We start from the raw sequence: 26,632 nt of genomic DNA, 5'->3' as shown, positions 1-26,632 counted from the left end.
CTTGAAAATGTGCTGATTGTAGAGATCTTCTGTGCTGCCGGGGGGAAGATGTGTGTGAAGCATCCATGTTTCCACAGACATGGTTGTAAAATGTAACTGCAACCTGACTGGTGCACAGAGGCAAACAACTGCATTGCAGTAATTGTCATTTTACAAAACTCTAGAGAGTCATACAAAACTGTCAAAAGTTTCCTGGTAAAAAAAGATTGAATAGTAGCCATCAAACTCATGCCATACAAACAACACACTACTGACAAGGATTTATTCCAAGGTTTCTCAGGTTACTCAAAGAGAAACTCAGCTTTGATGTAAGGGTGTGTTACGATCTTTGTGGGGACAACAGCTGTCACACTTTGACTCACTTTGTGAGGTCCCAACTGCAGGGTAGTGTTTCAGACTCCAATGCAACAATATCAAATCCTCAAGGAAAGTGAGCTTCTTTGTTCAGCATTGAAAACTGACAAAAAACAAATGTCATATCGCACTCACTGAGGTCACATAAGGTTTGAACTGTCATGTGACTGTGGCTGGGATCTTGCCTGACATGACAGGCTTGACAGATAGGAAGAAGTCAAAACCATTTCTGTGCCTATGCAATGCTGAAATTCTACTAACAACGAGTGCACTGTCACTATTATTATTCTGTTTATGTTTATTTATTTGTTTTTTTATTATTTACTGCTTCATGTTTAAACTAATTCCAAGTAAAGCATTATGATTTCAGGTTAAACAGATGTTTTAAAAAGATTTTTTAAAAAGTGTTCAACTCTGTGTGACAGTCCTGTACACTGAACTCTGCCTGTTCCAGCGTCATTCTACGTGTGTCACGTCTACACTAAGGTACACTGCTTACACATTCCTCAAACCTAGCCTGACAGATTGAAGATGAAGTTTGAACTGAACTGTACACAGATCTCTGCAGACAAAACTTAACCACATGCATGCATGTATCAGGCTACTCAATACAAAATTGCTTTAAAAAAAAGAGTGGAGACTGGTGTTGTCAGTGTCCCAAGTAAAGAGTGGTAAGACAAGGTGCTCTGTGGTGAGTTAAATGCTTGACCCACTATTTGTAAATTGCCTTAATTGGAAAAAAACGGAATTCAATTCACCGTTTGATGTTAAATAGATGTGCATTAGCCATTTTTTTTGTATTTGCCTTTTGGTCACCACGGACAAACATGTATGAGCCTGTTTGGAATAAAATCTCAATTCTTAGCTTGCTGGGCAGAGAAATGCAGACATGTACTATAGCCTCCTTTCCCACTGTAAAAGAAAACACTAACACCTGTCTCATCTTGCTTTTTAAAGTAATGGAAAAGGTTATAACTGGCATTCACACTCATGTCAAATGACTCTACAGTAGTCATGGGTATTTATCATCTCATTTTATAAAAGAGCTGGGAAAGATAGTGCCACTGTGTTTGGCTTGTCATCTCCCTCTCCTGAGTTGTTGTTTTTCTTGTACCTGTTTAATTCTGTTGGGTCAAGTCTGCTTGCTTTTACTAACTCTTGTCTGTGTTCAGGGTTTGTCCCAGCTGCCTTCAAACATGCTGTGGTTAGGCCCCTCCTTAAAAAAAAACCAAAAAAAAAAAACCCATCTTGATCCCTCTGTGCTGTCTAATTTTAGATCTGTCTCCCATCTGCCTTTTCTTTCTAAAGTTTTAGAAAAAGTTGTTTTTATACAATTAGTCATTTTTAGAGTCAAATTCAATCCTTGAGAAATTCCAGTCTGGTTTCCAATACCGACATAGCACTGAGTCAGCACTGTTAAAGGTGCACAATGACAATGCCCGGTCTGTGGATACTGGGAACCCCGTTGTGCTAGTGCTCCTGAATCTAACAGCAGCTTTCGATACAGTCGATCATGCAGTCCTCATATCTCGTCTTGGCGCAGTTTGTAGGCATCCATGCCACTGCTCTTCAATAGTTTAGGTCGTACCTGGCTAATAGAAGCTTCTCTGTGTTGATTGGTGACCTCCAGTCATCACACGCATTTCTCCCTTGTGGGGTGCCACAAGGTTCTATTCTCAGCCCTACCCTCTTTTGCTACCACTGGGATAAATTATAACTGAACATAACCTGTCTTTCCATCTATATGCAGATGACTTACAGTTATATTTGCCCATGAAACCCAACAAAGGCACTACACTTAATAACTTACTGTTCTGTATTAGTGACATAAAGCAGTGGCTGGCATAATTTTTTGCACTTGAACGGCAGCACCCCTCCCTGAACTACCACCTTATCGTGGTGGAGGGGTTTGCGTGTCCCAGTGATCCTAGGAGCTCAGTTGTCGGGGGCTTCATGCCCCTGGTAGGGTCACCCATGGCAAACAGGTCCTAGGGGAGGGACCAGACAAAGTGTAGCTCACAAGACCCTTATGATGATGACAACCAATGGTCCGGAGTTCCCCTCGCCCGGACGCAGGTCACCGGGGCCCCCCCCTGGAGCCAGGCTTGGGGGTGTCCTTCGGGGAGTCCTGTGGGGGGTTCTCCGGGAATATGGGGTTTCGGACTCCCTGATACGGGCTGTCTGTTCCCTGTATGACCGGTGCCAGAGCTTAAGCCGCATTGCCGGCAGTAAGTCGAACTCGTTTCCGGTGAGGGTTGGACTTCGCCAGGGCTGCCCTTTGTGACCTCAGGATTGGGTCTCTGCTCTTTGCAGATGATGTGGTCCTGTTGGCTTCATCGGGCCGTGACCTTCAGCTCTCACTGGATTGGTTCGCAGCCGAGTGTGAAGCGGCTGGGATGAGAATCAGCACCTCCAAATCCGAGACCATGGTTCTCAGCCGGAAAAGGGTGGCGTGCCCCCTCCGGATTGGGGACGAAGTCCTGCCCCAAGTGGAGGAGTTTAAGTACCTCGGGGTCTTGTTCACGAGTGAGGGAAGGATGGAACGGGAGATCGACAGGCGGATCGGTGCGGCGTCTGCAGTAATGCGGACTCTGCACCGGTCTGTCGTGGTGAAGAGGGAGCTGAGCCAAAAGGCAAAGCTCTCGATTTACCGGTCGATCTTCGTTCCTGCCCTCACCTATGGTCACAAGCTTTGGGTAGTGACCGAAAGAACAAGATCGCGGGTACAAGCAGCCGAAATGAGTTTCCTCCGTAGGGTGGCTGGGCTCTCCCTTAGGGATAGGGTGAGAAGTTCGGTCATCCGGGAGGAGCTCGGAGTAGAGCCGCTGCTCCTCCACTTTGAGAAGAGCCAGATGAGGTGGCTCGGGCATCTAATTAGGATGCCTCCAGGACGCCTCCCTGGTGAGGTGTTCAGGGCATGTCCCACTGGTAGGAGGCCCTGGGGAAGACCCAGGACACGCTGGAGAGACTACGTCTCACAGCTGGCCTGGGAACGCCTCGGGGTCCCCCAGGAAGAGCTGGACGAAGTGGCCGGGGAGAGGGAAGTCTGGGTTTCCCTGCTTAGGCTGCTGCCCCCGCGACCCGACCCCGGATAAGCGGAAGAAAATGGATGGATAGATGGATGGATGGATGGATTGAACGGCAGCAAAACTGAATGTATTTTGTTTAGCTCCTCTTGTACGCCTAATGCTATTGAAACAAATTGTGGCATTCTGGCTCTCTCTTCCTTAAACTGGAAGTAAAAAATTTTGGGGTAATACTCGACAATGGCCTGAAATTTGATAAACAGATCAGTTCTGTTGTTAGAACAAACGTTTTCAGCTCTGTCTCCTGCTGGTGAAGCCCTTTCTCAATCGGCAGGACCTTGAGAAGACAATTCATGCATTCGTTAGTTTGAGACTCGATTATTGCAATGCCCTTTACGTCAGCCTTAGCCAGTCATCCCTTTCTTGTTTCCAACTTGTACAGAATGCTGCTGCCAGATTTTTAACCAACACAGGTTTAGAATTGATTTTTAACTTTTGTTTGTTTTTAATGCCATTCACGGCCTGGCTCCTCTCTACTTGTCAGAGATTTCAACTATCCGCCTTGCATTCTTCTGGTCAGCTTCTGCTAGATGTCCCAAGGTTGAAATATGTGGGGAGAAGTGGGGTGACCGTTCATTGCTGTCGCTGCTCCCAGATTGTGGAACAAGCTGCCCCCTGATATTTTCACCACTACTGATCTCGGCCTTTTTAAGTCTAAACTGAAGACTTACTTTTTTATAATGGCTTATAATCTGTAACTAAGGCTGTCCTGTTTATACTGTTCTATCTTGTTTTATCTTTTCTGAAAGGCTTTTAACACTTTGCAGCTGTGTAGCACCCCTCCCTCAGTATTTTTTATGTGTTGTTTTATGGTTCGTTTGTTTTATTGTTATTTACACTGTTTATCTACACTATTATTTCTGACACTGCTGAAAAGCACTTTGGGTACCTTTTTGGTAATTGTAAAGGGCTACAGAAATAAATATTGATTGATTGATCTCCGCCTCTGATGCAGTGATGGAAACACAATGCCTGGGTTAATGTGCTAATTTGGGATCCTTTATGGCAAGATGCAACAACAGGGCATGACAAAATATCATCTGTCTCTGCCTGAGTAGCATTCAAACATCAATACAAATTCGTCTGCACCGAGTTTGAGAGAGAGACTCAATAAGTGGGAGATACATAAAGAGAAGTAACCACCATAAAGTTTCCACGACATTCATCATGCTGTTTTTTATTGTTTACTAACCTGTTCCCTTGTCCACGACGTCGAGTGTGTAGTGGATGATGAGAACAATTCTTGATAAGAAGATATTCAAATGCCTACCCAAAACTGAAATTTCTTTTGAAGATTCCTTAGATGAACCTCGGGGTCAGCTAATGGACCTAAATGCCTTGTTGAACTTACAAGTCTTGTAGTCAGAATTAAATTACGACAGATTTTATTGCCTGAGCAACAGTTTGAGTTAACTTACGACTCATCTGGGGCAAGGAGCTGTCAACTGAGCTCCTGCAAAGACTCAAGGAGACATCAGGAGATCTCTACATCATAGAAACTGACAATTTATGTCTTTGTTGGACAACCAACACGTGACATATCCGCACATCTCCAGACTGTAAGAGAGGACCACATTAACTGATTTTCGTATTCAAAGTAAAACGCACTTTGAAATGTTGTGTGGAGATCTCAAACCTACAGAACTGGAACTTTACTCACATGCCGATTTTGAGGCCAAACTGTGAGCTGCTGGTAATCTACTTTGCTAGCCCCTGATACACGTGTTCTCAATGACGACTTAGAACCAGAGGACTTTGCACGAGAGAGACTGTGAGACAAAGAGAGACTTTGAATGAGACGAAGCCTGATAAGCTGTCATCATGATCTCATCTCAGCCACATTAGGTGTCAGAAGATGATCCACCTGTTTATGGAGAGAGAGAGATGGAGGAATCAAACTCAAGCCGAGTTGGCAATGTTCAAACTGACCGAGGTCAGCCACTGGAACCACAGGAGTCTAAATGAGCTGCCTGTCCAGTGTCCTCACAAAGGCCGCACTGCAACTTTCCAGAGCGGACCGTTTCTCTGGCATTGAGACTTCTGAGGGAGGTAAAACGATCTTTTCTGTGCTGTTATGGGGCTGATGCTCTTAAATGATAGGTACACATGGGAAGTGTTAGACCTAGGTTAGGATCTCCCATTAATACAATTATGGGTTATTCTCTGATCAGGCCTCTTCTTTATCTTTTCTTTCAATGTTTTATGGGTTAGGTTGGGTGGGTTTAGGTTGCCTCTCTGCTGTTGATCAATGCTTGACATTGACTTTTCTTCAATCTTAACCTGATCAAGTCCAGATGTCACATCTAATTCAGTTCCTCACTGGTTTTCATCCTCTCATTTTATTGTTTCTTAATTGATGAGTTTGTTGTTCATTTAGTCATTTTATTAACTTGGTGTCTTTGTTGTATTCACTGTTTCATCATTTATCCCTACTGATTATTAAACTGATTCAGTTGTAGTTTTCTAGGAGTAATTTTGCTGTGTAGTGAATAGTATAAGAAACCTTTCATTTATAAAGACACTTGATCTTGTGATGTGTGTGTGTATAATGTCAGGTGCCTGTACACCTGAAAAAGGAACTCTGTAGCAACCTTCAAATTAGGAGACTAGATTAATGTATAAGGCAAAATGGGTTGTCAACCATTCTATTTTAATGGGTGGCTCTCTGAGGTTTTAAACCAATTCATGTTTATGAGTCATAATTTTGCATTATGAGTTATAGTTACGTATTTTGGTATTGATTTATTAATTAATTAATCATTTTGATTAATTGCTAATTACTTAATAAATCCCCTTTTTAAACCGTTACATGTGTGACACACACACACACACACACACACACACACACACACACACACACACACACACAAAAACACACACACACACACACACACACAGAAACGTATCCTCGTCTGCTACAGAACCATGTACACAGCTCTGCTCTACTGTTAATAGGAAATAAGTCAATTTTAGCTGGTTTAAAAAACCTGCATACACACAAATTTTGGTGGAAGAATTTTGTTATATATGTGTGTTTCCCTCCATGTTGCATGAATGCTCATCAGCAACGACTATTTTCTTTTAAGCCCATGTAATTAATTCCTTCCATTAATTTGAAACCATAGTGAGGTCTGCTACAAAAAGAACAAAAACAAAAGGGCTTCTACTAGGGCTTATGTATAAAGCACAAATACATAAAAACACGTCACACTACAACTATATCATGGTGTTCTACAAAGCAGATGTTCACTGATCATTCAGCATTTCTAAATGTGAAAAAGAAGAAGGAAACAGAAGAGAAAGAAGACAAGACTAGAGGGAGACAGAAAAGTCAAGAGAGCTTTAATACATTTATTACAGAGGGGGGCAGGTTTATATGAGAATTCAATAAAGAGAGGACATCAACTGAGTGAACCTGCAGACACACAGCAGTGACTGGCTGAGCAATAACTTATCCCTCTGTACAAAGACTAGTGCTGTGTAGTACACATACGGCTTACTGTAGGGTGGGTGGATTCAGAACATTACATTTCTAGAACGTTCTAGCCCCTGATACCACTGTGGAATGGAACAAAACACCAGCAAGCAGGCGGAGAGGAGATCAGACAGGAAGCAGTAGCAAAGAGGAAGTGAGAGAGCCGCTACAGTGTAGTCATGTCGTTGAGGGCCAGGTCCAGCTCCTCACTGAGGGCCTTACCCTTCAGCTTCTGAGCATATACTTCATCTGGAGGAGGGCACACAAGCACACACACACACACACACACACAGATAGAGAGACGAGGGACAGAGCAGACAGATGCACAGAATGGAAACGGAATGAGGAGAAGGGACAGGAGTCAGAAACATAAAACCACAAGAGAATTAAAACAGCAGTGAAACTGGCAACCCTAACTCTGACTGACTCACTGCTGTTACTGTCATCACATCAGCAGGTTACTGCAGCACAAACCTTAAGTTTCAACTTGAAGCTCATTCAGCCAAATGATGTAATCCCAGATCTCTATCCACACCAAATCCATACAAACACATGCAGAGTTATCAAGGAATGCTCAACTGAGCACCTCTGTATACAAGTCATGCCAGGGACAATAGAATCAGTATGAGGACACACACACCTCACATCAAAACGGCTTTGCCAATGAAACTGTTAATGGCATTATTGAGGGAACCCTCTGCAAGCCATGTTAGAAGTCCTCACTTCCTGAAAACAATATGTGTGCTGTCTGTCTCTGACTCAGATGTGTCCAGAAAATCCCATCATTTCACCAATAAGTCTTACCTCCTTTTGAAACTCATAAGCATATGTGGTAAAAATGTGCAACTAGTCACCAATACTTTATTTTACACACAATGTAAAAGTAGTCCATTACAAGTGAAAGTCCTGCACTCAAGATTTATAAGGTATTATTAGAAAAATGTACTTAAATTATGAAAGTAAATGTACTCATGACATGTAACAAAGGTCCTCATCTGAAATCTGGGCAGAGCTCCAACACTTCACTTCCAACACTGCCCAGGCACAAAACTCAGCAGTGCATGAGGCTGTTGGTACTGAGGTGTTTCAGTGAAAATGCATGTGTTTGGGACTGAGAATTTGATTATACTATACAAATTGTGTGAGAGTTTGTAAGCCAGTGTTTTGCTGTTGTTAAATGTGGTCCCCTTTAACTTCATTTCATGAAGAATATTTGCCTTTATTGGATTCTCTGTTTAACAGAATACAACTTTTTCTTCAAGAATTCAGCATAACTTGTGGTGAGTAACTGAGATGGTCATTTTGCAGGTAAAGTCTTGCTTTGATTATTTTCTTTTTCTTTTTGGAACAAGTGGAGTAGAACTACTGTAAGAAGTAGCATAACATGGAAATACTCAAGTACACAAATATCTCGAAACTGAATTTTAGTGCAATACTTGACTACAAGTACTTAGTTTCTTTTTACTTCACTCATCTTCGTTCATTTATTCTGTTGTCTTGACTGAATGTATGTAAAGCAGTCTGTGTTTGAAATGCACTATACTAATAAAGTTTGTTGCCCTCCCTTTGAATTAAAATGAAAGTCCTGTTTGAACCTGCAGGCTGCAGGGCTCTGTCAAGGTGCCACAGGAAGCCTGATGCTGCATCAGGTTCTTCCCGATATTTTAGTTTGGACTTGGCAAATATTCACAGGACTAAGACAGCAAGTCCAGTTGGCTGTGACTTGGCACTTGAAGATCCTGTGGCCTGGATGAATGAGAATCCTCAAAGACACACAGCTTAACTCTGCTCACGCTTTGATAATTCTGCCCCTGAATATACATATATATATCTATATATATATTTTTTTACACACTGTCCCAATTGTGTCCAACTGCAAACAATTTGAGTAAATGCTTGTTGTACCAAACAGATCAGAGCTACTAACATATTGATGAATTCCAGAATTCCGTTAATTTCCTTTTGCTAACAGTTCATTCTGCTCATGAATGAGACCCAGAGTCTCTGCCCTTGTGTCTGAGTGCTGACATGTACGTCTTAGTACGTCCAAGACTACAAACAACTAACAGAACGCAGCGTGCCACAACAGACCATTAAGTGCTCCCGCTGATGGGCAATGTCACACATGGACAGGTCAGTGTGAAACAATGGCGACTGGCGATCTGGTATTACAGTTAAACAGTGAGGAGAGAAATAGACAGTGCAGTTACATTGTTTTGCTTTATATTTGATCAGCGCTGCCTAGTTTCACTGTTTGATTTCGGTCAGAGTTTGAGAGGGAGAAAGAGAGAGAGAGGCGGTTAAGTCTCTTGATCTGTCTCTATACTCTTTGTGTCTGCAGTGGCAGCATGGTTGGCAGGCAACACGAAAGTGCAGAAGTACAGCCTGTAGTTTCAGCGGAAACAGCCCTGGAGCCAGCGAACCACCACCAAATAATGTAAATTATGTTGATAGGCTGTGTTTTGCTGCGGTGGGGGGGGGGGGGGACTACGGGGGGGCATCTAGGCAGTGGTTAGATGGAGGAAAGTTTACCACAGTTCATTTGCACATATTAACCACATTGTTTCAACACAAAGTTTAAAATCTCAGGGTGGCACCTGAGAGCGCCAAGGAAAACTTCACTGATTTGGTTCACATTAAGCCTTTACAGATTCTGATCATTCTCATCAAGACCATAAGACTGCAAAGATGAAAACCAAAGAGATAATGTGTCTCAGTCAGTACATTTACATGATGTCAGAAAAAGTGGAATTATTGTGTTAATCTGACTAAAACTGGACTTTTAAAATACATGTAAACATGTTAATCCAACTAAAATCAGACTAAACTGAATTTCTTAAAGTCGGACATACCCAAATAATTCAATTGGAAAAACCGTAATTGGAAGTCCAGCTATTCTGTCATGTAAACACCTCAGTCGGACTTAGACTGGACTCTGTGTTTTGCATGTGCTTCTAGTCGCCTCCCTCTGTGTTTACAAATACTTAATAGGGAGGAAGGGGTGCTGCAAAATACTCAGGCATTTTAAAAGAATGTAAGCACTGAGGAGGGACTTATGTTGAAATGCAAAAGTCACACTTCAGCCATCCCCCCATATATAAAGTACAGTCTCACAACATCACCAAGGAAGCTAAGCAATGTCCTGCTGTGGACGCAGCAAACCATATTTTATCCACCTAAAAAAATCAATATCAGTGTAAGTTTTGACTATATCTGAATCTGGTCTCCTCTTTAGCTTCCACAGCAGCTGATGGAGGCAGCAGTATAGCAGCAACTCCGCCATTCAGTGGAGTAAAATGACTGTTTCTCAGTGGAATCTACTGTTTTTGATAAAACAGCTTCAAACCCCCATCGCTAAGGGCTGTCTTTCAGCACAGTAAAGCAGTGAGGCTACACTTGAACTGATATTGATTTGTTTTAGGTGGCTTCAAACTAATCAATGAAGGCAGAGTTTGCTCAGCACTGTTTGATTATATGTGATTGAGTCTATAACATAGACTGTAAAAATAATACAGGTTTTTAGCTACTAGCTGAAAGAGGGCAGATCTCCACCTGTTTTGGTGGATTAAATTAAATGGATTAAAGTGTTCGTATACTGAGACAAGGACAGCAGTCCAATTGAATGGCCTAATCGAGCTATAATTGTAGCTCCACTAAGCTGTGCATGGAAACAGACTGTGCATCATCATTCTGTCATTAGGTAAGTTACACTCAGTGGCCTCCTGTATTTTTAACCACTAGGAACAAGCCACTTCTCAAGTTACATAACCACGCAAATGCAGTGATTTAGAAAGAGGGTCCTTCCAATTATTAAAGACTGCATCAGTCAAAAATGCAGGACACAGTACAGCTGTCAGCCAGACATCAACTGAGCTTCAACAGCAGGACTGGAGTTAGTGAAGCCTTTTGCTCCTCAGGCATATTCACAGTATTTCAGAGAGCTGACATGTTAGTGCTGTCAGGGGGAGAAAAGGCAGAGACGACAGGTGAGTGTTGCATACCTTCCAAATCATCAATGGTCTTCTCCAGCTTGGCCACAGACCTCTCTGCAAACTCTGCACGAGTCTCAGCCTGAAACCACAGCACATCATGTGTCATCATGTGCACAGTGACATGCATGAATACACACCAGTTACCAGTTCATACCAGTTCAGATAGAGGAGGAAGCAACAGAAACAGTAACAGCATGACAGAGTTCTCACCTCTTTCAGTTTGTCAGTAAGAACTTTGATTTCTTCTTCATATTTGTCCTCCTTTTGCGAGTACTGAAATCCAAACAGGAAGGGATTAACAACGTGCAATTCAAATGCATTTATGACTCCAGTCTTAACTACTGAGAGGAGACAGACTTCATAGACAGATGATGAGTATACCACTTTGTTGTATTACTTATTTGAATTTCTTTAAGAACGGCAGGTGGGATCACATGACATTAACAGTAAAATGCAAAGACAGCTGGAGGGCATTGGAGGCTCGTCATTATGTTACATTTCAAACACAGTTTGTACCTCTCATGTACACTCAGTGCGTTTAAGTCACAGAGCATCAGCCTTTCTGAAACATCACTAAAACAGTCTGAGACAGTTTTCAAGGTCTGTTGCCTGCAGGTCAGAGGCTTCCCCCCCTAAGGAGCTATATGGATGACATCACCTGCCTGCTACGAACTGCCCCATGCACATCCAGACTTCTGAAGAGGCTGGACGAGCTGATTAGCTGGGCAAGGATGAGGTTCAAGCCTCAGAAGTCGAGGAGCCTGTCACTGCGGAAAGGGGAGAGGAATGACAGAGTCACCTTTACCATCGGTGGCGAAGACATCCCCCTCATTGTGGACCAGCCCATCCGAAGCCTGGGAAGGCTATATACATCTGGTCTCTCAGACAAGGATATGGGAAAAACCATCCTTCAGCAGTTGTCAGAAGGCCTGGCAAAGATCGACGCAAGCCAGTTACCCGGAAAGCACAAGGTGTGATGCTATCACCTCACCCTGTAACCAAGGGTGATGTGGCCTCTAATACTGTGTGAAGTCACCTCATCAGCCGTAAACAAGATGGAGGCAAAAGCCAACGCCTTCATCCGCAAATGGCTCGGGCTACCACGGTGTTTCTCAGCAGCTGGCCTCTACGGTTGGAACTCACTACAGTTACCCCTGAAATCCATCACCCTGGGCTATAGGCAGGAGAAGGCCCAACTGGTGATGGAACTAAGGGACTCTGCCGACAAGACTGTAGCAGGAGCAGATGTTAGAGTTGCAACTGGAAGGAAATGGAGGGCTGAGGAGGAGGTGCAGAAGCTGATTGGCAGGCTGCAACACCAGGAGGTTGTGGGCAGGGTCCAAACAGGGCGGGCAGGCCTTGGATGTAGTGATCCACCCAGGTTATGGTCCAAGGCAAACAAGAAGGAGAGGAAAGACCTTGTTGTTGCAGAGGTCACGAGAGTGGCACAGGATGAACTCAGAGTTAAGTCTGTGGCACAGGGGCAGCAGGGGCGGTGGACTACCTGGGAGGGTGTTGTAAGCCAAGCAATCAACTGGGCAGACTTTTGGAAACTGCCACAAGCTCGACTCAGTTTCCTCATTAGAGCGACCTACGACACGCTCCCGAGCCCTCTAAATCTCCAGCAGTGGTTTGGAACAGAGCAATCCTGTGACCTCTGCGGGACCATCAATGCATCACTCCAGCATGTCCTGTCAGGATGTAAAACAGCACTGACTCAAGGTCGATTCACATGGCGGCATGACCAAGTGCTCAGGAAGCTGGCAGAGGTGCTGGAGAAAAGTCGGCAGGAGGCGAATATCCAGATTCCATCAAGGAGCCAACAGAGGATCCACTTCCACAGGCAGGGTGAACCCGCAGATAACCCCAGCAAGAGTGCACCATCCTCCAAGCTGTTAACACCAGGGGCGGAGTGGAAGATGAAAGTGGACCTTGGCCCACAGCTCCAGTTCCCACAGGAAATCTGTTCCACCACCCTAAGACCCGACGTGGTACTGTGGTTCGCAGCTGTGAAGTCAGTACTGCTGATAGAGTTGACAGTGCCATGGGAGGAGGGACTGGAAGCTGCCTATGATGGTGAAATACGCAGACCTGGTCGAAGAGTGCAGAGAAAGCGGATGGCAAGCAAGGACGTACCCGGTGGAGGTGGGAGTCAGGGGCTTTGTTGGCAGTTCCATGCCACGCCTGCTTAGAGACGTGGGACTACGGGGAGCAAGGCTGAGCAAAGCCACCAAAGAACTGTCGGAGGAAGCAGAGAAAGCAAGCCACTGGCTCTGGCTGAGACGACGAGACAAGTCTTGGGGGGGAACATCAACATAGGTTGAGCTGCAGGGGGTGTCAGGGAGACGTCCCTGTACACAGCCCGGCCACTGGGAGATGTTCTGGGTTAAGGGGCGAAACGTCAGTGAGCAGTGGTCCCCAGCTGAAGACCCTGCAGCTCAACCTGTTCCTTGGTATGCAGTCAGGTCTAGGCCTGGCTCAGGGAAGCGGACGCCCCTTGCCATGCACAAGTCCTCCTTTGGCACCATTGGAGGTGCGCCAGGCTTAAGGCCAAGCGGATATACCATCACCCCGTATGTAATAAGGTATTTCCAGAATACTCAGAAACTCTTGTCTCTAACTTCTAACCATGTGGCTTAAAAAATGATGTGATGATATCATGAAGGAAAAACTTATTTCAATGAATGAATTTTCAATTCTACACCTTAATCCAACTGGAAATGACAGTGATCATTTAATGTTTTATTGTCAAGGATCTGTGATATATATATGTCAGCAGAGATAGTACTTGAATATGAGAGGCACAAAGTAGGGCTACTTGTTACCTGAACTATGAACATGGTCTACGACCGTTTAAAGCCTTTATTGAAATTTAAAGACTTTCTGTCTTTTCAAAACAATTAACAATAGTGTACAGCATACTGTATTAAAACATGGATGCCAAATTAATATTGTAAATACAAATAAGACTTTTTGTAGCCTACTAGAATAATATAATCAATTGCTTTCTCATTCCACTAGATATATTTTGCTGCAATACAAATGACTAATGTGAAGTGACCAGACTGAAATCTATATACCTTATTAGAGTAAACAGATGGTGACAAAGTCCCAAGTTCCCTTTGGGGACATCATTTGCAGTTGAAAGAAGTGATCGTAAATTGCTATCGCAATATACAGTATGTTATCACAACCCTAGTTTCTGCAGCAGGCTGATGAGGACTGTCTGTATGTTGGTAATGGACATGGTGTCTCTGAATAAGCTGACTGTCTTTTTGTGTTGCTTTGTCCTGATGTTGGGGTCACTCTTGTGGCTGAATGTCCCTCAGCTCCTACTGTACCTTCTCAGCTTGAGCTTCCAGTGACTTCAAGTTGTTGGTGACATTTTTCAACTCTTCCTCAAGGTCACCTGATTTACTGCGCAAGGTCAGAGAGAGGAAAAGCAAGAGGAGAAATAGCAGTGATTTGAAAGGTAGGACAGCAGAAGAGATCAAACCCTGATACTTTCAAAGGCCCACTCCACATTGTTATAAACCTTTTTCAGTCTGTCTCACTCAGAGACAGAAGGTGGACATCTGTCACCAAACTGCTCTGCTACGTCTGACTCTGAGAAAGACAGCCAACAAAATGCCAGGGTGTTTTCAAATGAAAATGTAGGAATGGTGGGATGGCTGATTACAGCCAAATAAGGATATAATCACAAATTAAAAACCAAGTCTGTTATTCTGTATTTTTCCAGTAAGTCCCATGTACAGACCCAAACTAACAATGTTAGTTGTGTCTCTCAGTACCTTTGATTTTCACTCTGTGGCTCTCAGCTGAAAACTCACATGTTCCAACTGAGGATGTAAATCTTCCAAAACAGCCCATGAGTACAATGTGTCTTTTTTTCTTTGTGTTTTTTAAAAGGCTGAATAATTTCCTAAAAGAGCTAGTTACTGGAGTGTTTATCAAACATTAGTCAAACAGAGGGACTATTTTCAGCAGCAGATCGATCCATATTTGGTCCTCTAGTGAGTATTTGTGTCCGCAGGATGGTGTGTGTGACATTGACTCAGAATAAACTTCAGAGTATCTGTTCACAGTAACAAAGGAACATGTCAGTAAGTGCAGCAGTGTAGCTCATAGAGTGCTCCATTTTCTGTCATTTTAGTAATTCAGTTGCCCTGATGTTTGCCCAAGTCTTCATTTATCTGATAAGTTTTGTTTAAATGGGTTATTTGATGCTATAAAAACAGGCTGTGATGTCATGATCAGGGCCCCTCGATTTTGGAGTGACCTGTCTGAAGAGATAAGGTTTGCAGAATCAGTGAGCTCTTTTAAATCCCTTCTTAAAAATAACTTCTACAGACTTTCTTTTTTTGTGATGTCACCATTATTCATTTATTTTTTTACTTTTTAATTTTGTCTCTCTTCATTTATTCATTTTGCTGCTCTTACTCTATTTATCCCTTCCTTATCCTTCTGTTGTTCTGTTATTTCCATCTTTTAATGTTTTGATTTATTTATTTACTTTATCTTTCTCTTATTCATCTGTTTTTATCATCTTATCTTTGTTTTATCCCCACTGATGTGATGTAGTTGTCTTATATTATTTCTTTTACTGTTTTTATTGTTATATTTTCTTAAACTATTTTCATTTAGTACTTAAACTGCCTTTTGAGATCTGCCTCTTTTATCACTTTTATTCCTTTTATTTGGATGTTGACTTTTTTTGTTCACATTTTTCCAATTTTGTTCTTGTCTTTTTGTTTTACTTTTCTAGACTTTTCTCTGTTTGGCATGTTAGATGATGTTTAGTTCATTATTCCCTGACTTCCTGCCTTATCTGTCACTTTGTAAACACCTTTTTAAAGCTGTTGTGATTAGACAGATGGCGAAAACTTCACAGGGATCGCTACTGTGCAGATTCTGGCTTCAAATGACTTCAACAGAGAAAGATTGCAGCAGTCGTATCTGGGATATCTTGGATTCAATTTGGTGAAGTGGGAGAAAGTGGAGATGCATCGTCCATATAAATATATACAGTCACTTCCTGTCAGGCCTCTGTTCCACTAGCCTCTGTGACTCGGTGTAATCCCTCATTAAGCAGTAGTTCTTCAGTAGTTCTCTTATCAGACCTTCTGAATAAACTAAAGTGTGCCCCAACACTCTCAATAACCTAACCTGTTCATGTCAATCAGTTCATTGTTTGTTTTGGTCATTTCATGGGATTTGTTCACAATATAGAATATCACCAGACTTTTCCTTCAAAAGAATAGCATGGATATTCTAAAGCGGGGTTGTATGGGGTTTTTCGTCAGTGTATTACACACAATAAATATCAGTCGGCACACCCCCAGTTTGGAGAAGCAGACTGGAGTCTGACAGGGAAGCTAAGCAATGTACTACAGATGAGGGGTCGGCAACAAAATTTATTTTAACAACATAAAAAAACATCTCAGCAAAAAAAAATCAATATTAGTTAAAGTGTATTCTAGTGTAGTGTATTTAAATTATATATATATATATATATATATATATATAAAGAGAGAGAGAGAGAGAGAGAGATTTGTGTATGTGTGTATATGTAATATATATATAGATATATATATCTATATATATATATGTATGTATTTATATATAAAGTGTTTTTTTTTTAGGTGGGACTTCTTTTAGGTGGCTAAAACACATTTTGTTGTTGGCCCCCATCCTCAGCAGTACATAACTTAGTGTCCCAGGATGCTTCTCCCAACTGGGGACGTATTGACCACCATTTACTATATGTAATAGACTGAATATGAATAAGCACCCCATGTAACCCCACTTAGAAAATCTTAACTATCCCTTTAAGAACTGCTTGAGGGACATGCATGATGTCCCAGAGGGTAGGAGCAGGCAGGACAGGAAACAGAGCGAGGGGGTGAGAGGCTGCAGGTCAGAGGAGCAGAAGGCAGCAGGTCACAATGAGACCTTGGTGGAGTTGTACAGTCAGTACCTCTTCCTCTCCGCACATCATGGACTTCATATTCTGGTCCATTAGTCTGAGCTCCTCCTCCAGCTCCCTCACTCGCCTGAAGGGGTTAGTCCAGGAGGTCAGGGGTGAGGGGGGGACAGTGGGCACAGCAGCCATAAAACAATAACAAACAACAACAAGTCCCAAACAGGCGGTGGTGCTGTGTTCACACATGCTTTACATTAAACACACACACCCAGGTCTCTATGTGATTAGTGTCATTATTATGTCACACATGGCTATGTGATGCTCCACTAAAAGAATACTTTGAGGTGCTGATATTTTGGGTGAATAATCAATTCAACAAAAAATAAATCCACAACAATTTTAATAATTGTTTAATCGTTTAGTTCATTTATAAAGTAAAATATCAACCGTGAATTCATGTTGTGTCAGATAGAATATGATATTTGACTCTGGGAATTCACAATTGGCATTTTTCACTTTTGACACATTTGACACTTTATAACCCAAATGATTAATGAAGTCATTAAAAATGATTAGTAGATTAACTAATACAATCATTAATTGTAACTGTTAAGAGTCCATGCAGCACTACTATCAATAGAAACATTACAGGGATTATATTATTGTAAGTAAGAAATTCATCAGTGAAAAGTGAATGTGTAACATCACATTGCCATAGTAGTGATCACATGATCTCTACTACGGCAACATGAATAATGGATGTGGCTCTTGTGTTGGTGTAAGTTTTCATGGTGCAGGTGTTGACTTACGCCTCGGCCACCTCAGCACGCTCCTCTGAGCGCTCCAAGTCACCCTCCAGGATCACCAGCTTACGGGCCACCTGCACACATCCAGCACACACTCAAGTCACTCCTCTATACTCTTACAAGGAGGATCTGTCATCACACTGACTTTAAGCATGTATCCTCACTGGCACAAATAATTCATTCCTAAAAGTGTATAGTATATACTGTATTCAGTGATGGTCCCAAGTCCTAAGTCAAGTTAAGTCATAATATCATTGCCTGCACTTCATTCAGTTCTTCAGATTCTTAACAATTAGTGTGGTAAATTCACCAAAATAATTCAAACTTTAAAAAATGTGTGTATAACTTTTTAACATATATATTTATATTTGATGTGTTATCCTTGTGACAGTTATATGAGCAGAAATATGTACCACTAGAAACTGAATTTGAATCATTTGTATTTGAATTTAAATTGCTCAATTTGAATAACTGCATTTAAAAATGAATTGGAATCACACAATTTGATATTGAATTCATGAGTTTGGAACTCAACTGAAATTAAACTGAAACTGAATGTAATATTATGAAAATAGATCCTCACTGAAAATTCAAGCCTTAATTTACCTCCACATCAAATTCTCACAGTTCAGTTTCAGTTTACTGAGAAATACATGAGGTTGTTGAGGATGAGCAGTTGAGTGCAGACACACAGAGCTCCTTTCTGGTTGTGTACCTTTGATAGTTTGTTTATTGGATGAAATCCAAAATGTCAGAAATAAGAAAACAACTTGTATTTTTGTTTTCTCATTTTTAAGGGGAAAAAGAAACAAAATTATGAGTCGAATTTGCCTTGTCTCTTTTATAGGTACAAAACCAAGATGCTATCTACATCAAAAACCACTTACATATGATGAAAGCCTGATTGGCTGCGTTCCCACAAGAAATTGCATTCGTCCGGATGGAAAAGAGCCATTTGGGGCAGTGAATTTGATTAATTAATTGTTTATCAGACCAAAACTTAGATAAGAATCAACAAGCTAACCTCGCCTCAAGCAAATTGGCTTGATTTCTATAAAAACATAAAAACACTGCGATCAGCAACTTAACAAGAAATGGCCCATAATTCTGCAAGAAATTATTTTTAAAAGTTACAAGAAGATTACCACAAGATGCACAAAATTAGTTGATAAGTTGGGAAATTCAAATTCAACTATAAATGATTAAAAATCCATTTCTGACACCTATTTCTGCTCATGCCAGATCCATCATAATATCTGAGCTGAAGGTATGGCACATTGCCATCTGTTTTTTGTCTTCAACAGCAAAGTCTTTCCATGTGTGTGTGATAAACTGGAAGATTATCTGTCTGTCTGCAAGCTCACCTTCACCTTTGACTTGTTTTTCGCTTTTTTTTTTAGTGTATCTAATTTTTTTATTGAACCTACTCCATGTTAAATTTCATGCTTAGTATTGGTTTGTAGTGGTAAAACTGTGACACAGCTTCTGTTCACGATGTCATGTCAAAGACCTTGTGGTTCAGTGGTTCCCTCACCTCTTCATATTTGCGGTCAGCCTCCTCAGCGATGTGTTTGGCCTCCTTCAGCTGCATCTCCTGGATCTCCATTTTCTCCTCATCTTTTGTTGCTCTGTTCTCAATGACCTTCATTCCTCTGAGTGACGAGAGGACCAGACAGCAGTAAGCAGTGAGCCAGAAACAACCGTCCATGTGTGAGCAAAATCAGTATTCTAACCTCTGGGGCTACCTGTAACATCCACCTCCAGCATAGTCAGGAGGGTCTGCAGATTCAACATGTTCATGTGTTTGATCTGAATACCATTGTAATATTTACAGGGTCTCTTTTACACGTCATGACCAATCTCACCTATCGTGCATCAGTTTTTAAAACAATGTAAAAAGTCCTCTTTGACTGTACAGGAGCTTCAATTCTGATAACATGACTCTGATGATGTCACCACGGTTATCTCATCTTGAGGTTGGAAACTACACATTACAGACTGGACATGTAAACCTTCAGGGGTGTGGGGGTTTACCAGGTGGAGTTGCGCTACTGAAAGATGCTATTTGTTGCATTATTGTAAATGTAGGATGCAGTTTTCTTGGAGTTTGACCCATACTAAAGACTAAAACTCACAATATCTCAGCCTCTGCTGCTTCCATTCTGACTTCTCTGTTTTCACTCTGCCTTTTGACATTATAAAAGCACAATACTTAACCCCTGCATTTACCTTTTTACGACATCTGAAACATCGCACCCAACGAAACAGGTGAGTAAGTAAATGAGTTTGTAAATTCCAGCTGACCAACAGGACAATTTCTTTAAATCGGCCAAACACACTCAGTTAATTCGACAGCTATTCTGTCATGTAATCACCTCAGTCAGACTTTTACTGGACTCTGTGCTCTGCGTGTGCTTCTAGTCGCCACGCTGGCTTCTCTCTGTGTTTACAGATAGGGACTGTTTGTTCCTTAAGAAGGGGGTAGGGGTGCTGCAAAACGGGTCAGACATTTTAAAAGAATGTAAGCACTGAGGGGGGACTTTTGTTTTTAATTTTGGCTTAGGTAAGGGACATACAGCTTCAAAAACTAGTATTTTATATTTATTTTAAATGAAAAAGTCAAACTCCAGCCACCCCTCCTTTGATAAATAAAGTACAGTCCAACACCGGCACAGAGGATAAATGATGTCCTGCTGTGGACGGGGCTGCATATATTTTATCCACATAAAAAAAACAATATCGTTGTAAGTTTTGACTATATTTGAATCTGGTCTCCTCTTTAGCTTCCACAACAGCTGATGGAGGCAGCAGTATAGCAGCAGCTCTACCGTTCAGTGGAGTAAAATGACTGTTTCTCAGTGGAGACTACTGATAAAACAGCTTCAAATCCCTTCAGTAAGAGCTGTCTTACAGCAAGGTAAAGCAGTGAAGATATTCGAAAAATAGCGCAGACTACACTAAAACTGATATTGATTATTTTAGGTGGTTTCATGGAAGCTGTACTATTTCACTGTAATATAACTGGCTGCTCTGGGCCCAGTGACAGTTTAATCTAGTCCTGTAACTAACTGAAGCACAAACGGAATGATTCAATGATTGCAGTGACACTGCACTCTTCACCTCTCGCTCTCATCTGCTGCTTTCTCAGCCTCCTCCAGCTTCTGAAGAGCGGTGGCCAGTCTCTCCTGAGCTCTGTCCAACTCCTCCTCAACCAGCTGGATACGCCTGTTTAGAGATGCCACCTCTGCCTCAGCCTGTAGGGACACACACGCACACACACACACACACACACACACACACACACACACATACACACATATCCATTATACTATAAATATAAGCCTTTAGTCAGATTGCAGCAATAATGACAATGTATTAAATATTTATTAATTAAAAAACATAATCAAAACAACCTAGCCTAATCTGAGTGTTCATAAGGTGTGACTAAATAATCGGCATTGTAAAACCTGGGACACTCAATGACTCTAACTCTCTCTCTCTCTATATATATACATATATATATATGTTAAATAAAAACGAAAGGGTAGAAAAAAATACAAACAATGAAGCAGGTTGTATTAGCTGCTTGAAAGTAAGACGCAGAAGAGATTATTAAAGAAAAATAACACCAAAAAAGAAGAGTCGGTCCTGAAGCACTCAAGAAGTGAAGATGATGATGATGATGATGATGATGATGGTGTTATTTTTACAGATGGCAAAGCCAGAGCACAACTGTCTGTACAGAATCAGCCTTCACATTCAGAAAGGCTAATTAAATAAGGTACATTTACTAAATCCTTGAAGTGTAGAGATTATTTTGGGTTGGTTCCTGTGATGTTCTTCGCTGTGACTGTGCTAAAACAATGACTAAAGTTAAGAGGAAATTGCAGAAAAAATGTAGGTAAAGACTCACCATTGGGCCTGAATAAAAGCTGAGAATCCTACAGTTTTAAATGATATCAAAATAATGTAGTAAAACACCAATAAAGGCTTTTAAAGTAAACCTAAATTGGGAAAGTTGGCTGACACACTAGACCAATATACTGCCATGATGTCATTGGTTTTCAAAATTATTAATATGCCTTTAAAAAAAAAGGTTAAGTATATTTGGCCACATTGAGTGGTGGCTACTGTCATCTTGTCCAGCTCATGGACTGCATATGGAAGAATTGGACATCTTTGGGGTAACTTTGTCATATTTGTCGGTCTATGATTAAAAAAGGGAGAACAGCTGCAGTAATACTGAAATTTCCTGTGTTGTGTCGAGGTGTGTTCCCTCATGAAATAGTGTAAGAATGTGTAGCGCCCCTCTCTTAGTTTCGACATAATATTTATATTAGCGCAAACATAACATTCAAATTTAAAAAGTGGTCTCTCTTTCATGCTATTTAGCGTGAGAGTGCCTAAGGGTTTCCTGAAGGATCGTGTGGTTTCCGGTGTGAGGCTGGAGGTGTTGTCGGGGTGTACGGGGTTACCCTCTCTCGGGCCTGCCTCTCCATGTCCGCCTCCCTCTGCAGCAGCTCGGCTCGCTCCTCCGCATCATACGCTACCTCCTGCAGACTCTGGATCTTCCTCCTCACCGCATCCACAGACTGTAAAGTCGCCATGCTGCCTCTACATCAAGGGTCAAGACTCGACTCTGCTTCGCTCAGGCGTCACCGTGTTTCCGTGGTAACGGCGATTCTTCCGGTTAAATTTCAAAATAAAGCGATTATGAATAAGCCTCATATTTTGAAATGACAGGAAACATCAAGTATAGGGACTATAGACTGTATGGTACGGGGTCTGGTAGTAGCCTCCATAACTTGAAGTCTAATATTTTAATTTTACATAATTCGTGCGCATGAATTACATTTAGGCACAATACTTGCATGGATGCTGATTCAGCAGTTGTCAGATCTTTACCACCCTTCCATATGCTTTTTGGTCGACTGCTGCATATTACATGTATGCTTAATTTCAAATATCAAAATGTCCGGCTCTTTAACCCTCAGGGCCCGCTTTAATATTAGGCTACACTCACTCGCAGCGTTCTACGCACAAAATGCGCTTTTTAAAATCAAGCTTTAAGAAATATTAGGCTATACACATTAACATGATTTTAATCTTTCATCGGGTTGATTTTTTAACCAATATCAGTCCTAATTAAAAATATCAAATGTTTTGGTCATGATGCCACTGTGTTTTTAGATGGAAAAAAAGACTTTTAATATACTAGCATGTAAACAGAGAAGCACCTGGCTGCAGCATGGGTGTATTATAGGTTAATATATCCATGCAGCGGCCTGGTGCTTCTTGTTTCTTCCTTTTCAGCTTTTAAAAATATTGAGCTTTTTCAGCTTTTTATAAGCTATCACTATCAAAGGCAGAAAAGTAATTTCATCTTCAACTGCTGTGATAATAATGAATGGCAGCCAGTCAAACAGTACAGCTTTACAACAAGAATGCTGGCAAGACTGACCCATTACTCTGACCCTCTTTAACCCTTTGATTGCACCTCTGGGCCAGCCTATTAGACAGGAAAGACGTTTGTAGGGTATAACTAAAGGAGGAGTAGGAAATTAAATCAGCTGATAAAGGATGTGTTAGTCGTAATATTTCAAAATCCAAGCCCAGGAGTTGCTCTGCTTATGAGTTTATAAAATAAATATAAAATATATAGGAGAATCATAGGAAAAATTCTAGGATATTTTCTTGAATACATAACCCATGCTGTATTATTTGAGTATACCTCTACCCAAGAGCTGGTGAATAGGTACACCATTAGTGGGTATATACCATATAGCCTGCTAAGTATCTTATCCAGAGATATTTCCTCCCAGGATATTCTAAATATTATTGGAGTAACAGAATCATCCATGATGATATGGACAGGTGGGATTTGCTCCTTCTGGATCTCAGCAGCAAGGACTGACAGTTAAGATAAGTATCTTTCCTGAATTATTAAATCTATTTACAGCCCTCCCAGTAGAGGTCCTCCTCAAACAAAAACACACACGCCAATGTAGGACAAACGCAGTTCAGGGTTTATATTGCAAAAAAAGGGAAATCCGATTTATCTGCACAGTTAACTTATGAAGCCAAGATGAATGAGTTATAAAACAACTGCTGTTGAGTTGTATTGACAGGGTGAAGAGTTGAGTTAACCAGCTTATGATCCACACTTCATACCAGTATTATATGATCTCAGATATAAGTAATGGACCCACTAATCCAAGGCCACATTTAGACGACAACAGCCCAACTAAAAACATAAAAGTCTTTCCTTTATGTTTGTAAAAAAATCTGCCTTACTATGAGAACATAATGAAAACAATCTTCGTGTACATGGATCCACAAAAAAAACAGTGAATGCTATAACGTGCATGCCAAGCCAGTAGTTGGCGGCGTTACTTTGTAATTTTCAAAAGATTACACTCTTGAATCCGGTTTCAAAAGTTTGCGTTTTCAGGCCCCGCGTTTTCATGTGATTGAAAGGCCAAACTGCAACAAAAGTGTAATGTTTCATGCAAGAACCATTACTGTGTAAACGGTCCCTAAGTGGGAACTTGATGACTCTAAGAATCCATTCCAGTCATCTGAACTGTCTAGATTAGGATTTTTATAGGTATTCAGAAATCACAATTTTTTTTTCTGAGAGTGATCAGAGGTCCAAACCCTGAAACCCCCCCAAAATGATTATTATTGTACTGTTAGGATGCTATATATAGATTATTATATATAGAATTATGAAGGTGAATGTACCCTAGTGAAAGTACAAAAGTATCACTTCAATGGGCAAAAACTCAAAAAATGATATTAGGCAGCACTGGAAAAACAGAGATGAGGATGGAGATACACGAGGAGCTGTGGCTCCATATCTGCTGGACTCAGTGCAGCTCCAACAGGTCATTGACCCAGAGGGATTTTTGTTGATTTGGTTCTTTATAACTTCGAAGCAGAAATCTAAATGAACTGGGATCCAGCGCTCTTGCTGTAGGGAGTGTGGATCAGTACAGGCAGATCATGCTGTACTTTGGTGCCGTCCACATGTACAGACTTTTGGAAAAAACCTGGCCTTTAGTATTGATGTGTCATTTTTCTCTTTTAATCATGGAATTATTAGTGAAGGTTTGCAAAAAGTAACATTTACCTATTAAATACTTTTAATGGTTGTGTTGTAAAAAAAAGCTGGTATCAAATGGTGTAGGGAGAAACACACACTATGGCCCTGACTGCCTACACTCAATAGACAAGATATCTAACACCCTCTGTCCACAGAGAGACAGGGATGAAAGATACTGGACGAAATGGGATTGTCACTTAAAGGAAATGGACACTTGTTAAAGAATATTTTCCAGCTGTTTTGTACTTAAAAACTGACGCACCAGTTTGTACTGTGTTATCATTGTTTAAATTTTGACATTGTAAGCGGTACCCTGAACTGTCATTCATGCATTGAGTCAATTTTGCTCTGTGTATAAAGCTCATCTTTTCTTTTCATCAATGAAAATGCTAAATCATTGTGAAGTATGCCTCATTTGTCCCATAGTGATAGCCAGTGTACTCTCTGAACTCTGCTTGTTGAAATGACTCATGGCTTTAGAACATTCAGAGATTCATCTGGCTCAGGCTTCAACGTTTTCTTCATCAGAAAAATATTCATTGCTGAAGACTTCAGTCACATTTGGCGTATGACCTCAACAATGTACAATTTTAAAACATGTATGTATGTTAAACTTATTATTATTATTATTATTATTATTATTATTATTATTATTATTATTATTATTATTAATTTATTTACTTTTGTCTACGATTGATACATGTTTGTATAAGTTTTTCCTTTCACTGAGAAAGATTTGTCCTGTGGGCTTGAAGGAATGGGGTTTGTGAATGTTTGTGAATGTTTATTCCAAATGAACAAAAAAGGCAAAAAATATATTTTTTGAGACAGAGAGCGAGAAAAAATCATGCATAAACTAATTAAACTAAACTAAACTAAACTAAACTAAACCAAACTAAACTAAAAACTAATTAATCTAATGCTGCTATTTAAAACATAGTGCTGAGTGTAAATGGCACCAGACTTCTCTTGTAAAGTAAGTTTTTCGCATCATACCTCCTGCTACATGTGCAGTACATGTGTATGTGTTTGTGAACAGAGCTTGTTCTGAGTCTGTGATGTCCATGCTGGAGTGAACACCACCTTCAGTAGCTCAGTGGAAGCATAAACAAAATCATGCATTGCCTCAATTCTTTTCCATCTTTGGTAACAGCACAGGATCACAGCACACAACACAGGAAGGTCCCGCTGCTCTTAGGACAAATAAAGCGAGTCTCACTCTTCTCTGTGTCGCTCTATATTTTGCACTATAACTGGTCATAAATGCTATGACTCATAGAAACCCGCATAAATATCATTTATTCTCCAAATTACTGACCGTGGTCTACAAAGAACATCTTGAGTATAAGCTTAGAGAATGTAAACTGTCGACAGACTGACTGAGTCATTGTAGAAAGTTATATTAACTTCCTTCCAGAGTGTAAAGCTAAACCATTAGGTTCTTCGAGAGATCAATACGGTTAAATCTTTTTAGTATAAAAGTTCCTCTTTGTTTTTACCCTGCTGAGCTGCAGTGAAAGGACAGTGAGAAGAGAGGTTTGAGCTAAAAAGCCTTTAACTTGTGACTCATAGCCTCATATTAGCTTCAGATAGATATACTTTAGAACAGTTGTTTCCAACTGGTGGGTCATGGTCCAAGAGTGGGTCCATTCTGAAAGGACCTTAAGTGACTCCTGAACATGTAAAGTTTGTAAAAAAAAAAAAAAATTACCCTTTATTTTGAAGTACTGTGAAATTCTGGCACAGAACTTTTATTTTGAAGTCCCATTTCTGTTTATTCTTGCAACATGTTTTATTTCTTTGTGTTTTAAGCCAATGTGTTGTTCACTTTTTGTGAAATACTGCTGAATATGTGTTAATTTATTGTGTATGAAAAGAGAATCCTGGAACC

General features: G+C 40.9%; 1 protein-coding gene across 4 annotated transcripts in view; it reads right to left on the bottom strand.

The window, feature by feature from the left end:
- tpm2 (tropomyosin 2 (beta)) overlaps window positions 1–26,632 on the bottom strand; it is a 35,633-nt gene that overhangs the window by 1,300 nt on the left and 7,701 nt on the right. Inside the window, exons 3-9 of one of the 4 annotated variants that reach the window (XM_042508922.1) lie at window positions 20,757–20,890; window positions 19,171–19,288; window positions 17,640–17,710; window positions 16,885–16,960; window positions 11,118–11,180; window positions 10,917–10,986; window positions 6,762–7,164 (exon numbers count right to left, since the gene is read on the bottom strand). In XM_042508922.1, coding sequence (XP_042364856.1) covers window positions 7,082–7,164; window positions 10,917–10,986; window positions 11,118–11,180; window positions 16,885–16,960; window positions 17,640–17,710; window positions 19,171–19,288; window positions 20,757–20,890 — 615 coding nt within the window. In that variant the 3' untranslated portion in view covers window positions 6,762–7,081. Of the gene's footprint in view, window positions 1–6,761; window positions 7,165–10,916; window positions 10,987–11,117; window positions 11,181–14,248; window positions 14,325–16,884; window positions 16,961–17,639; window positions 17,711–19,170; window positions 19,289–20,756; window positions 20,891–26,632 lie in introns of those variants that run through there. The other 3 variants (XM_042508920.1, XM_042508924.1, XM_042508923.1) reach the window with 3 other exon arrangements.

The sequence above is a fragment of the Plectropomus leopardus genome, chromosome 20 (assembly GCF_008729295.1).
Source record: "Plectropomus leopardus isolate mb chromosome 20, YSFRI_Pleo_2.0, whole genome shotgun sequence".
Taxonomy (NCBI): Eukaryota; Metazoa; Chordata; class Actinopteri; order Perciformes; family Serranidae; genus Plectropomus; species Plectropomus leopardus.
This window is presented reverse-complemented; position numbering and strand designations above follow the sequence as displayed.